The sequence below is a fragment of the Myiozetetes cayanensis genome, unplaced genomic scaffold (assembly GCF_022539395.1).
Source record: "Myiozetetes cayanensis isolate MyiCay16 unplaced genomic scaffold, myiCay2020 scf9, whole genome shotgun sequence".
Lineage (NCBI taxonomy): Eukaryota > Metazoa > Chordata > Aves > Passeriformes > Tyrannidae > Myiozetetes > Myiozetetes cayanensis.
This window is the reverse complement of record NW_026088185.1, coordinates 29,325,015-29,342,534: the sequence shown is the minus strand read 5'-3', so window position 1 is coordinate 29,342,534 and position 17,520 is coordinate 29,325,015. Positions and strand designations below refer to the sequence as shown.

At 50.3% G+C, this 17,520-nt stretch overlaps 1 protein-coding gene across 1 annotated transcript in view; it reads right to left on the bottom strand.

Annotated features, from left to right (window-relative positions):
• Nucleotides 1–17,520, bottom strand: part of LOC126652997 (TGF-beta receptor type-2-like) — a 31,138-nt gene that overhangs the window by 2,087 nt on the left and 11,531 nt on the right. Inside the window, exons 2-6 of the mRNA XM_050340342.1 lie at nucleotides 9,838–9,988; nucleotides 7,322–7,524; nucleotides 3,471–4,279; nucleotides 3,216–3,357; nucleotides 1,909–2,036 (exon numbers count right to left, since the gene is read on the bottom strand). Of these exons, the coding sequence (XP_050196299.1) occupies nucleotides 1,909–2,036; nucleotides 3,216–3,357; nucleotides 3,471–4,279; nucleotides 7,322–7,524; nucleotides 9,838–9,988 (1,433 nt within the window). The remainder of the gene's footprint in view (nucleotides 1–1,908; nucleotides 2,037–3,215; nucleotides 3,358–3,470; nucleotides 4,280–7,321; nucleotides 7,525–9,837; nucleotides 9,989–17,520) is intronic.

The window sequence follows — 17,520 nt, the reverse complement described above, 5'->3', positions numbered from 1 at the left end:
TCCTGATGGTTGAAACATGGGAGTAACATCTGAAGCTCTGCAGCAAACTTATTTTCATTGTTGGGAATGTCTGATGGTGCTGCCCATTCAGATGAGTGACTTGTCACAGTTTCTTGGTGCCACCCAACGCCTCCTCCCACAGGAAGCCAGCTCTGACCCTAGGAGTGGCAAAGCCGGTGGCTTTCTGCAGCTTCCCAGCAGATGGTGCTGCCCAATTCCTCATCCTGGGGAGAACGGCTGCAAAATGCCCGGAAAATGCTGTAAAGCCAGGCTTGAAAGGAGATGTTTATTAGATTAGCCAAGATTAGTCAGGGGCAAACTTTCAGGAACACAACGTAGCTTTTCTGTTCCTCTTCCCCAGTGACCATCAGCTGGTCTAATAAAAGTTCCCTCCTTAAAAGCCTTGCTCTGTTTGTGTGCTGAACCAACCCGACTACAGCAATGTTGTTTCTGGGAGGTGACTGCAGTCAGCCTCCCCCAGCCCAGGGAACAGCACAGTTATGGCCAGGCTCTATCAGAGTGTGATTTTTCACAACCCAAGCCTCTGTGTATTTTTCCTGTGGTTTCAAAGTTTATCAGAGACCTTGGGTGGTGAATGTCTGAGGCTTGAAATGTGTGGCAGTGCTGATTTGAAGTTCCTGTATTTGCCTTCTTCGGGAAAAAGGCTGGGTGAACTTCTGACATGGACTGGCTGACTGATAAAATCCCTGGGGGTGCAGCAGAAACCACAGATTCATTTGATGCTGTTTGCAGCTTTGGTCAGTCAGGTCAGCTGTGAGTCTTTGGACAAACATGGTTTTTGAGAGGAGACATTGTAGGGAACACGTGGCCTCCTGAGGTCAAGAAATTGTATCTTTCCCTTTAAAAAATGTCTGCCTCTGTGTGCCACCCGGGCAGAGTGAGGGCAGTGACAGTGTGTTTTATGGGTAGATATTGCAAAATGATGCACTGAACACTGCAAGGCTCTGAAAGCCAGCAGGCTTGATGTTTCAGCTTGTTTTTCAGGTGAATGGGATTGTTGATCAGCAGATGGTGTTTTTCCACAAGATGTGAAAGTCATGGCCAGCGTGCCTGTTACCTTTCGTGTCCTTGGTGTGTGGAAGAAGGCACTGGCCCTGGGACAGAGGATCCTGTCAGGGCCAGGAGGGAACTGTGCTTCTGCAGTTGTTTGGTCTGGGTGTGCTTGTGGATGGTTTTAACAGAGCAGATCTCATCACTGCTGAAGTGCTGCCTTTCTAGAGCACTGGGTTACGCTTTCTGTGCTGACACACTTTGCTTTCAGACCCTCTGAAGGCTGGTGAAAGACTTCCCTTGGCAAAACCTGAGCCCTGAGCCTAGCAGGGTCCCTGCTCTCAGCTTTATGTGTGTTCCCTGGGTGTTTCACATGAAGGAGATGCTTTCTAGTTTGCTCTCCTTGTAGAAATGGAAATCCTTCTCTCATGTTAGAGGTAATTTTGAGTTTGAAACCTCCACAACCAGGCTTACAGAAGGCAGGATGCACTTTCTTTCCCCCCTGTACCTGCTGTGAATGGCTGTGTGCCAGGGACTGCATGTTTCCTGAGCTAGAGCCTTCTGGATAAGGTGTTTAGGGGAGAAGTGGGGCGGACTCATATGATTTAGTGTTTTGTGAGAAGAGCCTGCACTGAAGTGCTCCATTTTGCTGTTATCCTCAAGGATAACCCATCACCTGGCACTCAAAATGCTTCCTGATCATGGCTGTTGATCAACAAATTATACTGTACCCCTGGCTGGTGGCTGGTGGGGTTTATGTGGGCCCATCCAGCCACAATGCAGCTGGAAGTAGAGTTCTAGCCACTTTTCCTTTGATTATAACCTTAGTAATTTTTCAGGCTGGTTTAGTCAAGTGAGACAACGTGGGTTGTTCTTTTCTGGTTGCTCCCAGCTTACCTGGTGCACCAGCCAGCTGCTCGGGATCTCGGGTCGGCCTCTGCCATGGAGCACGATGTCCCTCATGGTGTCCACACAGGGCTGCTCCTGGACTTTTGACCCAAAAGGCAGCTCATAATTCTTTACCTCTGCAAGGAAGCAACAGCAGCATTACAGGATGTTTTTAGTGCATTCCTTGCTTTGTTTTGCTGTGGTCCACTGGATAAGAACACGCTTGTTTTTTGCAGTCTGCAAAAATAAACAGATCTCGGAAAAAAATTGAGAGTTTGAACACAGAAACATAGTGCTGGGCTTTCACATAAAGGTTGTTTTTAGAGACAGCACTGAGGAATGATCTGACTACCTCCCTGAACCCAAGAGATGCACTACAAAGGACCTGGTTTGTCTTTGGGTGAAACATATTTTGAGCAGGTAAAAAGTGTTGTGCTGGTGAAAGGTGGGAGGGGTGACTATGATACCAGCATTTACATTCCTACTGCAGGCATGGATTGGCTTCAAGGAGAAATGGCCCTTCCAGAAGAGCAACCCTGTGTTGTGTGAGGCCGAGGAGAAACTAACTGCCTGTTGCAGAGGTGAGAGGCCACCCTGGTTTCTACCAGCTCCTGCCTGGATATGAATGCAGGTGAGAGATGAGTGGGGAAGGATGGCTGGGATGCTGGCTTGGGAACAAAGGATGCACAGGCCATCTGAGCCAGTCAAGGGCCCCCCACTACCAGGCATGGGGTGTACAGGGCAACTGGGGCAGCTTTCTTGCCAAGGGTTGGAGATTCTTGCAGCCCAGTGGGTTTGTATTGCAAGTAGGTGGGATAGGGAAGTGGAGCAGGCATAAGGCAGGTTGGGGCCAGCACCAGGGCAGGTAATGAACTGTTTTGCTACATTCAGTTTCAGGTGCCAGGATGCAGCTCTGGGAAGTGCCTGAGTCTAGGGTTTGTGGGTCCCCATTGCAACCTAAACTTTCTGGTGTTGTCTGAAGAAAAAGATGGTTGAGAAGGGGGAGGCACCTTTAGCTCTTTCTGCTTGGTTTGGTTTGCATCACTGGCACAGGCTTGGATGTGACACAGTGGCTGGCTGGCTTTGAGCAGGGCCTGGACCAGGTGACCCCCTGGGAACCCATCCTGCTCCTTGACCACTGAGCCACTCCCTTGGCCACAGCACACAGAGCAGGCAGCCATGGCAGGGATCTGCCACCAGCTCTCAGCACCCCTACAGAGACCTGAGCCACCCCAAATCAGGTCCTGTGCCATCAGTGGGGATGTGGGAGTAAGGGAGCAAAAAGGCGCATGGCAACCACAGGGCAATGCTCCTACCTCCTACCACTTCACATCTGGAGGCCATTTCCCACAAAACAAGGGCCATGGAGTAGACATCCATCTGCTTGAAAGACTCCAGGTCTTCCAGGTTCACCCTGGACTCCAGGACCTCTGGGGCCATGTACCTGGCGGTGCCCACCTGCCCGCAAAGAGGAGAGAGGCATTAGGAGGGTGGGCGAGGGCCGTGGCCACCTGACAGCCAGGGGTGGCTTGCAAAGGGCCCTGCAGAGAGGGTTGGTGGGCCATACTCGCCTGCCCGCTGTTGGCAAAGTCGTCCACTGTGAGGGAGGGGTCGAGGCGAATGGCGATGCCGAAGTCGCAGAGCACACACTCCTGCTCGTTCTTCACCAGCACGTTTGTGCTCTTGATGTCCCGGTGGGCGATGGGGATCTTTGGCCGGCCGCAGGCGGTGTAGTCGCTGTGCAGGTGGGCCACCCCGCTCACCAGGGAGCCCGCCATCTTCTGCAGGTCCATCCAGCTCAGGACGTGGCGGGACAGGTAGTCCTTGAGGTTGCCCCGGCTGTGGTAGGCGGTGATGAGCCAGTACTCCCGGCGGGGCCCCGTGCCCCTGTCCTCGGCAGTGAGGAACTGCAGGACGCTGTCGTGCTTGAGGCTGGTGTCGGTGAAGATCTGGCTCTCGTTCTTCCAGGAGGAGTACTCCTCGCAGGGGAAGATCTTCACGGCCACCGTCTCGTACTGCCCCGAGCGGCTGTGGCTCAGCTTGGCCCTCCACACCTCCGCGAACTGCCCCTTGCCCACCATCTCGTCCAGCTCGATGGGCAGCAGCTCCGTGGGGCGGCTGCTGGCGCAGCTGGGGCTGGCGCCGGCCGGGTTCTCATCCATCAGCACGGACAACTTCTCCTCCCGCTCCGTCGCCCTCCCTGGCTCCGGCAGGGCCGGGGGCTGTCCCGGTTTCGCACCCCACGCCTTGGCTCTCTTGCGCCGCTTCTGCGTGCGGCAGAGGTAAAATATCACCGTGATCATCACTGCCACCAGCAGCGGGGGCAGGAGGCTGATGGCAGCCACCGGGATCACCTCTTTGCTCTGCAGCATGGAGTAGCCTGCGGGGAGGAAAGCAAAGGCGAGGTACTGCTGCTGCCGCGGCTCTGCAACAGCTCGTTTTCATCACGCCGAGGAGGAAAATATGCGAAGCTGTTAATGAAGCGCAGCCCTTTGCGAGGCCACACAAACCCGTCCCAGCACAGAACCCAGATGTAGGCAGTTAGCGAGGGGGATGCTTAGTTTTGGTCTCAAATTTAGCTCAATTTATCAACAGAGGGTCCGGGATGCAGGCCAGCATCGCCTGGGTTGGGCAGTGCAGCACATGAGATCCTGCTGCTGCCACCTACACGGCTCCACTGCCTTTTGGGGGTCCCAGGCGCCACTTGCACTCATGGCATGGGGAGCTGGAGTGGAAATAACAGTGATAAACCCAAGGCAAGCCTCAAACAGAGTGAATCTCTGAGGGGGTTTGGGACTGGAGCTTTGCTGGACCCCTGTGACACACAGAGAGCCAGAAGGGATGCTGGGGGTGGGCAGGACCGCCCAGCCCAGGAGAGCACCGAGATACTTTTAAAGTAAAGGAGCATCTCTTCAATGCTGTCTGCCAGCATTGGCATATCCTTCCACACTCTGTCACAACACTAACACCATCATCTGCCAGGGCTTGGCTGCTTTTGTTTTGTTTCTTTTAAAACCCCTTTAGTTGGGGGACACACACACACCCATGACACGCACACAAAGCCATAACCCTCACACAACATATAATTGTCTGATCTTTTGATGTTCACAATTCCTGGAATAAACATGCTGACTTCAGTAGAGATATTCAAGTAAAATCTTACTCAGAGGTTTTTCTGCCAAGTATAATAACCCAGGGGAAGAGGGATAAGAATCATTCCATAAGCAAAACTCTCGCTGCTTGACCTCAGTGTGTGCAGATCATAATTCAGGTTCTGGAAAAACAGAGCGTTTAGCTATTTTCCTTGGCAAATTTCAAAAAAATACACTGCAGCTAATTTCTGCAAGGCTGTGAAAGCGTTTCTAAAATAGGCATCAGGTTTAAACCACAAGATCAACCTAAACTGATATAAATCAATAACTAGCTCAGGAATATGTTTATTTTGGAAAGCATTAGGCCTGGATATCACCTACTGCTTTAATGGATTTACCTGATGCTTCGGATCCCATCTTTGAAACTCTGAAGAAAGAGAAGATATTTTTAAGGGAGTTGCGTGCACGAGTCCTGGAAAGGGGAAGTTAACATAGCTTCAGGAAATTCCTTCATGAGGATGCCCCATCCTGATGGAAGTCTTTTGATACACAAGGGTTGCAGCAGGGCTTAGACCCCTTCTACGGAGAACAAATGTAGCTGCTCTGGCAATAACCACAGGTCTGTAAACTCACACCTTGTTGAGCATTGCTGCGGGGGTCTTTTCATCCCTGCTGAGGGGAGATGGAGCTCCAGGGCCAGGCTCAACTGGAGCAGAGGTGGAAAGGACTTGGCATGCTCCACCCTACCCAGCACCTCCCCAGGGTGTCTGCTGGGCTCCTGCGTGCACAGCTTTAGGAAATGGTGCCTCTGTGTGTTCATTAGGGTGGCCTCTGAGCCCTGATGCAGCCCCAGCGTGAGGGCAATGCCACCCATCAGCCCAGGCCTGAAAGCAGGGCTTAAGGAATCAAGAAACCGGAAAAAAACTGCCTGCTTCAGCCACCCAAAAAGTGCTTGTGTTAGATATTTCTCTGCTCAGGTCATTGTCTATATCAATGACCAGAAGTTAATATTTAAAATGCAAATGATTCCTTAAAGCAGAAGAAAAGGACGTAAAGAATGGGGTCTGTGAGCCTCAGGCTTGCCAAGCTATCCCCATGACCCAAAACAAAGAGGAGGGAATTGTTTAAGACCTGCACTGCTCCCTCTATGACTTTCAGCACTTTTCCATGCTGGCTGGCAGGAGGAGGCTGGTTGTGGAGCCTTTGCTGGGGGCGGCATTTCCAATGAGCCAGTTGTCATTTTTGTGTGAAATTACACATCCCAGCTTTGGGATTTGACTATCTCTCCCTAGAAGTGTGTGTACCTGTTATGTTTGGCTGGGGAAGCAGCAAAGAGCTGCCAAATTTAGCATCGTTTGCCTCCATTGAAAGTGGCTTGTTTGTTCAGAGAATTTGCGTTTTATGTGGTGCTTTTCTTTTTTCCTTGTGTTGCAGGAAAGCTATGCCACTGACTTGCAGGTTCTGCTGAGACTCATTCTCAGCATCTCCTTGTTCTGTGGTTATGGAAAATCGGAGGAGTTTCACTTTGCTTTTGTTACAGGTCAGATTCTTGATGGACACTTGGATAAACCTGGTTCATTTGGACTTAGGGAGGTTTGGACAAGCCCCCAAAGGCTCAAGATCTGGTTGGAAGCATTTCCAAAGTATATGACCCTCCCGCGGTACAGAAATGGGCTGCCTCTTAGTTTTCCCTCCTGTGGATTTACAGCTCCTGTTGGATCTCCAGCCATCTGCAGAAGCATCCACAGGCATGCCAAGCCACGCTCACATGTGTGTGCAGCACCAGGATGGCTCCAGCCGTCCCTGCCCGAGAGAAACTCCACTGCAGGGATCCCCAGGAGAGAGGCAGGGGAGGCACCCCCATGTGCCAAGCCCTGAGCCCCGGCACCTCCACCTTTTCAGGTTGCAGCCATGGTGGATGCCAGCAGTTCCTGTGGGTGTGTTCTGGGGCAGGATTTGCTCTGACATGATTTATTTAAAGCTTTCAGAGCATTGACTCACACTGGGTTACATCAGCCCTTGGGTTCCCCAGTTGATTCATCCTGTGCTGAAGGGCACAGCCCACCGAGAGATACAGTGGATTTTCCATCACCTAATGCTTCCAGACAAAAGCTGGAGGTACTGCATGGAAGGATGCTTCAGCTACAGGCAAAAACCTGGGCTCAGTAACAGGGTACAGATTCTAACTGGCTTTTATACAGGGAGCTCAAAGAAGATGCTGAAAGAGCCCCTTCTGCCGCTGCATCTCCCACTCTGCTGGAAATACAAGTGATTTTTCACTGGCGCTGGGTGCTGCTCCCCCCGTAAATAACAGGAACGAGAGCACTCACCGTTGGTGTGGTTTTCAAAGATGAGTTTGTCGTTGCACTCCTGCTCGTCCACGCAGCCGCAGACGTACGTGACGCCGTCCTCACTGGGCTGGGGGGCCATGACGCAGCGGGAGGTGTTGTAGTTGGGGACCATGAGGTTCTCGATGGGGCGGTGGGGGTTGTGGCAGAGCGTGCTGATCCTGATGCTCTCGTTGTCCTGTCTCCTGCGTGTTGCAAACGAACCGACACAGCCTTAGTCTGGCAGCTCAGCCTTTGTGCCACCTGCCCGGCACCTTAAACCTGGTTCTGAGATCGTTCGTTTTAAGCTGTGTAGGGATTGACTTTTTTGCAGCAACTCTGGTGTAAATCCTAATTACACATGCTTTTGGAGGGGTTGTGCTAAAGCCCTTTGTCTCTTTGCTGAAAAGAGAAATGTTTGGCACACACCAATAGTAGGATGAGAGCCAGAGACTCTGATTTTTTCCAGTAGATAATTCACCAGTTCGTAATCGCATCTTGGATCAGGTACTGCCAGTGCTAAGGCTGAGTGCCCTGTGCGTTATCTGGGGCAAAAGTCCCCTTTTAGTAACACCATCTGCTAGGCCAGCAGGTTTTGGGGCTGTATGGTCCTAAGGAAACCAACCAAAATGATGGTCCCACTTTGCATGTCGCCTCTACTGCAATACAAGTCACAACACCTGTGCCTCAGCAGAGGCTGGGGGTCTCTGCTGCCCAAATTTCCCCTGTGCAGTGGAGAGGTGTGGGCTGCTGTTAGTAAAAGGGGAATTGTGTCCCAAATAATACACAGGGCATCCTCTTCCATTGGAGTCTTCCTCAGAGGAGGCAGGGTAACCCAGCACTCTTCATGTTTCCAGGGCAGTGATGGGGAATGACTGGCCCTGCATGGGCTATGGGTGCCTGGAGAGCATTGCAGCTACTCTTGGGGGTGTTCAAATGGAATTACAACCATTAACTACTTTTCCAGGGACAGCCTCTACTTCCTGACTTTGCCATGAAAAGTGAGAGGGTGAAGGTCTGGAGAGGTTTCACAATGTCTCTGAGGTCAGCTGGGAAGTCATATATAAAAGCCAGGGAAAGAACCTAAATTTGTCACCCTCTCATTGATGAAGTCCACTGCTTTCAGTGCTCCCCAAGTTTTTTTGGAGCTACCAAGAACCTCCAGCTGAAGAGTCCCAGGAGGGTGCAATCCCTTCTCTGTGGGCAGCCAAGGTTGGGCACCTGGAGGATGTGAGCACATTGCTCAAGAGCATGGAGGCAAAGCTGCTGCTGTGACTGCAGTGCCTATGCAGGACAAGTTCAGATGATCCAAATATGCCTCTGCAAGTGAGCAAAGAGTGGCAAGGCTGGCTTGGAGGTGAGCCCTGCCTGCAGGGATCTTATTCTCTGGGTGGACCTTAGAATGGGACGGGAGACACTGGGAGGGGTAGGCAGGTTATTTGTGACTCTGTAGCTGCCCCACTCCATCTGATATATGATGCAGGGTGAAGTTCCATCCCGTGCAGTGGGACTGCTTTCCTGGTGTGGGGATTCATGCTCCTTTTTCCTGTAGGCTGTATGGGGAAACCCATGGAGATGTTGGATTGCCTACCCAGGATTTAGGGTGGCTTCTCCATGTGTGTAGGGGAATTTGAGGCAGGGGGTGGATTTTGTTGTTTGTTTGTTTGGGTTTCTTGTTGTGTTTTGCTTTTTTAAAAGTCCATAATGCAACAATTATGTTGAGGCAAACTCCTACTGAAAGCTGGCGTTCAGCATTCACGCTAATTAGCAGGTTGAGATAAAGCCTAGCGATAAGTGCTTGGCTGGCTTTCACTTTGGCAGCCAAATTAAAAGGGAAAGAGGAGAAAAATCACTCTGGGCAGACCCAAAATGGTTGTTTTTTTAGTTTTGCTCATGAGGACCAAAAAGCTGGGGGAGGCACTCTTCTGGGCCAAACCATGCAGTTCACGCTCGGCCTGAAATGCAAGATTGCATTTTCTTTGCAGGCACCTCCCACAGGAGCAGAAAAGGGTTTTTCCAGGGGATAGGAAGGAGGTGGGTTAAACCCAGTGTGTTAAAGCCCAGTTTGGTGTCAGCTCAGATATCCATGTGCCGGATGGGGACAGACCTCAGCTGCACCCCTGCATGTGAACCAAGGTTTTGCCAGCCTGATGCAGGAGGACATCATAGCTTTGGAGGTCAGGGTTGCTGATTTGCCCTTGAGTTCAGCTCGTAAAGCTAAATCCAGAGGTTTATGGGGCTTTAGAGGTCCTGCAGCAAACTTGCCACGCTTTGTGTCAGGTACTTAAATGCTTAATTTATTTAGAAAATAAAGTGGTACTAATTATAGGGCAGATCGAACAGTTTTTTTACAGTGAATTGTAATTTTAATTATAGTGGAGTCAAAGAAAGAGGAAGAGAAAGTCCTGAATTAGTTCAGTGGGCAATAATCCAAGCACAGGGGTACATGCATGAGCATTTCCAAGACCAAACCCCTTCTTCCCCCACGTCTCCCCTCGACAAGGGGAATTTCCTCTCACCATATGGCCACGCAGATCTCGTAGGGGTCCTCACAGTAGGAGTTGAGGTTGCAGTTGCTGTAGCACACCTTCTCCTCGCAGGCCGGGGATGTGGAGTCGCACCACTTGCACAGGTTGGTCTTCAGGCTGCGGCGAGCGCCGGCACTGCAGGCTGCGGGGGCAGAGAGGGGCCGGGGGCTGAGCGGGGCCGTGCGTGCCCAGAGTGGGGCACTTTTGGCAATTCACACAAATAGTGGAGAAGGAGCCTGAACTGACCCTATTTCTCCACGCACTTTTTTTAAGTCTTTCATTTTAGAATCGTAGGATAGAATCAACCAGGTTGGAAAAGACCTCCGAAATCATCACGTCCAACCCTTGATCCGACACCGCCGTGGTTACCAGACCATGGCACCAAGTGCCACACCCAGTCTCATCTTAAAAACCTGCAGGGACAGTGAATCCAACACCTTCCTGGGTAGCCTATTCCAGTGTCTCATTACTCTCTCCGTAAAAAATTTCTTCCTAATATCCAGCCTATTTTGGTTGGAGCAATTTTGCTCCATCACTCAGTCAAATGTGCTCTGTATTACGCCAAAGCCTGGAGGAGATGGGGTGATGCTGGTGGTGCAGAGGCAGGTCCCACTGGACAAGAGCTTTGCAGAGCCTGGGAAGCTGCAGAGAGCCACATTTTCCCTCTGTGTTTCCCGTACCCTTTATCATCAAGGGGAAATTTACTTCTTCCTCTACAGCCTGGGCTCAGATTGGCATTTCCCCTCACCCTGAGTACACGCGGTGTTCAAAAAGGGACATCCCCAGCTCTCTGCATGCCTGCAGACTTCATTTACTCCCCTCCCAGCAGGAGGAGAGGTGCTGGGGGGGGATGCATGGCCAGGCTGGGATGGCTTCCTTCTCTCCTGCTGTCTCCTCGTCCTCCCTCTGCCTGTTCAATGAGCCCAAGCTGGGAAGTGTGTTTGCCACCTGAGAAGAGTGTTTGCCACCCTGAGCATCTGTGTTCTTGCAAGAAAAGATGGACTGAGACTTCCCAAGCTCTGGGGCAACAGGGACTGCTCCCTCCAGGGCTCCACTGCCCACTTTGCCCCATCCCAGCATCAGATGATCTGCCCCTAAAGCCCTGTATCTGCTGCAGCAGCAGGAATAACTGCTGCCTGTGGGGAGCTGCTCTGCCTGTATCTCACAGGCATAACATTATCTCTATTTTTATAGAAAGGGCACATGAACCATGCTTGGTTAAGGGATAAATCCCAGCTATATTTAAACTTCCTGTTTTAAGGCTGCTAAATGTCTTAAAATAAAAGAATAAAAAAAAAAAAAAAAAAAAAAAACCAAAAAAGCCACAAAGTGGCTTATGTAGAAATGTATATTTGTACTTTTTTACTTAAATATATACACTCCAAATTGTTCAGGTATGAACCTGAACTACAGCAGCTCATTTTTTGAAGGTTTGGGCCATCCATGCTTCTCTGTCTGCCATGTCCCCAGTGCACCTAGCAGTGCTTGGGTGCTCCCAGCCCCTATGGAAAAGCCAGTCATGTGCTGCAACAGCCATCGTAGGGTTTTCCATCACCAGCTGTTAGTCTGAAGAAGAAACAAATCCCAAAATCCCTGGCTCTGGTTTGCGAAGCCTCAGCCCCTGCAAGCAGGGCCCTGTTCATCCAGGAACACACCCACAGGCACCCCCAGGTCTGTGAGCAACCTGCAGGACCTCCTGTAGTCACATCTGTCACCTGCCTGTGGTCCATGGCCAAGCCTAAGGACCCTCTTCAGTACTGTCTGAATAGCAAAAAGGGGTTTTTTAACAACTCTGCTCCCCAAATCCAGGGCACACAGCCTGCTCTGACAGCATCTCATGTGCCTGCTCTGCTTCCCTCAACGGCCCAGGCCCCCCTCCCTGTGACCCTCGTAAAGAGCTGCTGGAAGGCTTCCACACAGAAATAAACCATTTACAAGCTCCTGTGGCCTCATATGTAGGGCCAAGGTTAATGGCAGAGGGGAAACCTGGCTGTAGAGGAAAAACCTGTTACATCTAAAGGTTGGAAGGAGGAAGTTTTTGTTTAAGTGACCGATGCCAGGCTTAAAGTGCAGCTCAGCAGGGTTTGTGTTGCGCCAGGTGGTGAGGGAGCTGAGAGCAGAGTGGGTGAAGATATTGCCCACAACCTCTTGTTCAGCATCCCCCCAGCCAGGGGGCTTCTCTGGCCATGCTAAAGTGTCCTGTGATTTTGTGGTGACCTGAACAGAACCAATGCCCCACATCCATCCAAGGGTTAGCTACCAAAACCACAGCTTCAGCTGGGATTTGAAGCACCCGCAGCCAGTACCAACTGCCCTCACCTCCCCACTTTGCTCTGCCAGGGCAGAACTTGCAGCATCCCAGGCAGCATCCTCTGGAGGATGAGAATTTTGGGGATGGGATAGAAATCAAGCCCAAGCATTTGTGTGCAGCTCTCAACCTCCAGTGGCAGCCACTACACCCTACAAATTCCACTGGTGTTTCTACATGGGAACAAAGAATTGAAGGTAAATTGGTTTCTCCCTCCCAAACTCAAGTCCTACCACAGCCAGGTCTATGCTCTACTGGTGTCACTGCCATAGTTCTGCTTTCACCCTTTCAGCTCCACCCATCCATGCCACGGCTCCTGCTCTGCTTGCAGCAGGTTTGTGCAGGACTGTGGGCTCAGCACCATCACCCAGGGATATCTGGGGTGATGATCAGGGATATCCCTGCAGAGGAGCAGCAAAAGGACAAATCCAGATTGTGGATTCTGCTAGCACAGGATGAGGTTTGTTACTGGTGTATTTATACCTACCAGGTATGTTATTTACTTATTTATGTCAAGGGTTTAGTCGAAATCTCAGAGCAAAACGCCATCCCCAACAGTGTTGTACTGCTGTGTCTGGTGCAGATCTCGACTTGGCAGTCCCCTGAGCTGTGCAGCTGAGAAGCCAGGGCAGATGAAAGAGTTAAATATGGAAACGAGATCCAGAAATATAGCCGTAACTGGACAAAATTCTTTGGAGACAAATTGTTCTAAACTAGCTCAGGCTGTGATTCTGTTATCTGCTCTGCAAGAAAGGTCAGAGCAGGAATATCTCTTTTTTCCCTCCCTCCCCCCTTCATTCTTCTCCTAGGAAGCTAAAAAGAAGAGCACAAAGCCCACTCCACTACAAGCTTCTTCAGGACTTTGTGTCCTTGAACCATTAGCTCGTAGGTACAATTTAACTGCCACATCACTCATCTTGGCCCTGATTAGACCCAGATGAACACTTTCAATATTAATAGTCAGATGATTTAATAAAGCTGCACAAGCAGTAAAAGTAACAATACACTTCCATAAACGGGTTCCAGATGTTGCCAAGGCAAACGCTAAACATCAAAATACAAACTTCAAGAAAAAAAATCTAAAAAAAAAGAAAAAAATCTGGATAAGCAAAACTTGGAACAAACTATAAACTAATTAAATGGGGGTTGAGTTTTCCAAAAATAAATTGAAGCCATAAGGATGTGATGTGAGCCAATAAATAGTACAGTTAGTCAAAGTTACTGTGGAACGACAGTTGGAAAGATGGTTTGAAGTCACCGATAGGTGGGCTCACAGCGAGCTTGGCTTACCATCAATAGGAAGGCTTGTTCTCCTGTGCATGAGAGCAGGATCAAATCTTCTGGTATCTATAACTGGGACCCCAGAGAGGTTACTGAGAGAATATGAGATGATTTTCAAGTCAAGAAATAAAGGAAAAATGATGCCAGAAGTGCCCGTGTCTCTCTTGCAAGAGCAGTGGGAGTGATACCACCACCCAAGGACCCCAGATATTTTTTCATGCGTGTCGGGGAAGCTCTCCCTCCTCTCATTGCCCCTACGGCATCCACACTCTCTGCTTGGCCACCTGCAAAGCCCATTGAAGCACCACTGCTGCAGTCAATAACCCATCCTCTTCCCCCATAAAAGAATCATTGAAAACAGCCCTCCAAGGGAATTTCATACCAATCCCATGCTGCAGCCACAGAAGTAGTCAGCCCCCAACAGATGAGCTCTTTGCTTGTTTGCCAGGGGCTCAGCTGCTCTTATTGCAGCTGTAAGAATACAGCAGGGGGCTTTTGTTAGCCCCTCTCTGCCAGTGCATTCCCAGGGAGCAGGTAGGTCATCCACCACCCAGCTCTGGCTCCAGGTTTCTGCACGCTGAGGTCCCCATGGAGGGAAAATCACCAAGGAGCAAGCCTGGGGTGCATGGAGGTGCAGGCACAGTGCATTTGTTATAGCAGAGGAGAAAGTGCTGTGTAGCACAAGCAACAGCGCGGGCAGGCAATGAACACTTTCAGTTCTCACGTACTCTCCCTGACATGCTTTTTCAGAACACCTAAACACCACAGAGGCTTAAGGAAAGGTGCTTGGTGTGAGATCCCCAGCTTTCCCCTTCCCAGGGTGGAGGGGGACCAAGGCCTCTGCCACCCAGGACTTCCTCTATGCAACCTTCAGATTATGCTCTGTCTTGCCATGATAATTACCCTTATACTGCTTGTATTTCTCAACGACAAAGAAAACCTGATAATTTTCAGGTCATAAACACTCTACCTAGGCCCTCTTTTGTGTGTATCTCCAAGTACCCCAGAATGGGGCTGACACTAACTCAGTATTCACAGCGGGCTGCCCAGCATGCTGTTACTGTGGTGGCTCTGGGAGCTCTCTGCATCATCTTTTCCATGCAGGTCAAGGTGTAATCCCCAGGCTTTGCACTTGGAGAGGCTAAGGCCATGGAGATTAGTTGAGGGGATCTGCAGCTTTCTCTAACCAGCAGCACACGAAAATGTAGGACTGGGGAGCACTTCCACACCGACCCTGCAGATAGGTTGCTCTTGGAAACACCCAAGTAGGTGTCCTGATGGAAATCTGCACTGGGACCTGCTTTCCCACCTCGGTGAGCCTGGGTTCAGCGGCGAGTCCTTTGTCTGCTGCCAAGTTTAGGATTAGGCTTTACCTTGGGCTTCATCCATGGGTAGTGACACAACTACGCAATAACAGAGCCTCTCATAAAATTATTATGAGAACAAACAAATTCCTTCCCTTTTATAAATGCAGTACTTTGTTTTTCAGACTAAACCAACAGCAGAGCTGATGAGCTCTGCTCTCTTGCTGACCCACGTGAGAGCACCAGGTCCTTGGTGTTCTCCATCAGCGAGTTGCTCCTGAGCTGCCCCCTCCACGAAGAAACACGCAGTGCCACGGTTGCACATCAGGGTAATTCCTATGTCCTTACTGCCAGGAGATCCTATACAGGGTCAGAAGTTCCCTCTGCAGTTGCCTGGCATGACCTGTTTATCAGAGGTCCCAGATTTCTTGCACTCAGGTCCAGCTTGAGCTGTTGGAAAGCGCCTGGTCATGTTGTGGCATCCTGCTGTGCTGCAGAATCTCCCCAGAACCAGACCTCAAAATGCTGTACTTTTATTTCGGAAGCAGCTTGGCTTCCTCCAGCACACTTCTGTTCTCCAGTGGTGGGGTCTGGTGCTACTTTTCTGCTGCTGAATCAAAGACATTTTTAGTATTGGGTTGCTCTTCTCCAGCCATGTGTTTTACACTTTATCTTCATAGGGAAGATAGAGCAGACCAAATGGAGCTGAAAAGACTTATAATCCTATTTTTTGCCTCTGCAAGGCATAAACCACTGGCTCTGCCAGGAAACCCAGCAGTGCACAGGCTGCCTTCGGATAAGAGGACCAGGCTCTGCCCTCAGGTATGTGGTCCCACATCTCCCTGCATTATAAATACTGTACTTGGCAGAGTACAGTATGGAGCAAGGAATGAGCCAGAAATGTTTCCTGGTGAATAAAAAAGGACTGATTTTGATTGCATTAGACATCAGTGCTTCGCAGTGCCAGGAAGACATGCAGTATACATTTCTGGTTTGCTTGGACCTTCTTCAAACAGGCTGGTAACTGACTTATTCCACCACTTATTTTTCCTTTGTGAAAATATCCCTTTAAATTAAGTGTTTAGCAAATACTGCTTAGTCCCATTACAAAGTAAATTGGGTATGGATCGTACCAAGCAGGCTCCTCCAATCTCCTTCAGATGCTTGAATTACATCATGATCTAACTTCACCCCGGGGAGAGATGAGCTCTGCAGATTACTGTCCATCCTTCTGCTTTGGTAATCTCTGACATTTCTTGGGTCCCTTTCACAAGTTTTTTTATGCATCAGCACAATGACTCTGCTTTTGGGGGGGTTGGGACATTTCATACAGATGTATCCCAGGGTTGCACCTCAACAAAGCTGGCAGCATCCAGGCAAACTGGAATGCCAGGGCCAGCGAGGTGATTCCTGGCACTATGCAGGGAGAACTTGGTCAGAGCAGTTTCCCTTTGATTTTGGTCAGTTGATGTCTGTGCTTGTGGGCAATGACAGGGCTCCTCCGTCCGCCCTCAGAGCCACTTGTCTCCTCCATCCACTTGACAAGATCTCAAGTTTCCTTCCCGGATTTCACTTTCTGACCCCCAAAGCTGCTCCTGCGGGGACAGCCCCTGCTCCATCCCTTTGGTCCCTTGCCTGGATCCCGGGGCTCTGGGGGTGCTGAGCCTGGGTCTGTCTGGTGTCCAGCTGGGGGCTGGCTGGGCTGGGCTGGACACCTGCCGTGGGGGGGCTGCAGGGGCAATTTTTTGCCATGCTATGCTCTCGCTTGTGTTTAAAAACAAAAACAGCTCAACTGACTCATAGATCCTACGGCCTCTGAGTCATTTTTTATTTCTGGATTTCACTGCTCTGCCCTTTGCGATGAAGGGAGCTGCATGCACACACACACACACACACACACACACACACACACACACACACATCAAGTTCACGTTTGTTTTTCCCCTATAAAAACAAAACGATTTCCATACCATTAATGAAACAGAAATTATTTGACTTCGCGTAGCCTGGCTTTTATTTTCCATTGTATAAACTCTGCAGATGAAATAATGATGGTTGTAAAGTAAACCTCTTTCTTTTTTTTTTTCCTTTCCCTTTCCAGGCAGCCTTTTTTTGAAATAGCAATAGGGAGTCACTTAGAGGCTTGGCTTGCGCTGTGCCTGTAGTAATTAACCCCTTCATCCCTAGCTTTTCCTCTGCTGGAAGTTAGCCACAGCGTGGGTGAAGACATCAGCAGGTCTCCTCTGGGACTAGAGGCAAAGCAGGGGAGCAAAGAAGGCAGGGAAATGTGGGAAAGGAGGCCAAGAGCTGCTCTGTGCAGAGCAGTGGAGTGTGCCTGGAGAGATACACCCATGGGCTGGACAGCTTTCCTGGGAGAGCCAGGGTACTGGCACTGCCGAGCCTGAGGCACCTGCAGTCTCCATGCACAGCCCAGTTTTCAGGTGCAAGTGGGCACCATAGTTTTGTGTTTAGCCTGGCAACCCTGTCCTGGGTTGTCTCCCTTCCCTCTCACTCCCTGGGGACCACCAGTGAAGTGTTCTGTCTCTTCCACATGCCACTGCAGAAATAATCTGTGGTAAATAATTAATCACCTAATCTTGCTCTCTCTGTTTACAGGGCCGTTATGATTTTATGAAGCATTCAGAGGAAAATTATTAGGGTGAGGTAATGCCTTACACGAGCGGCAGATACAGCCAGAGCTGGGCGAGCGCGTGCCTGCCTTGCCCTGCGGGACGGGCTGAGCTGCCCTCCCCGCGGGAGTGTGACCTCTGCTTTTGATAG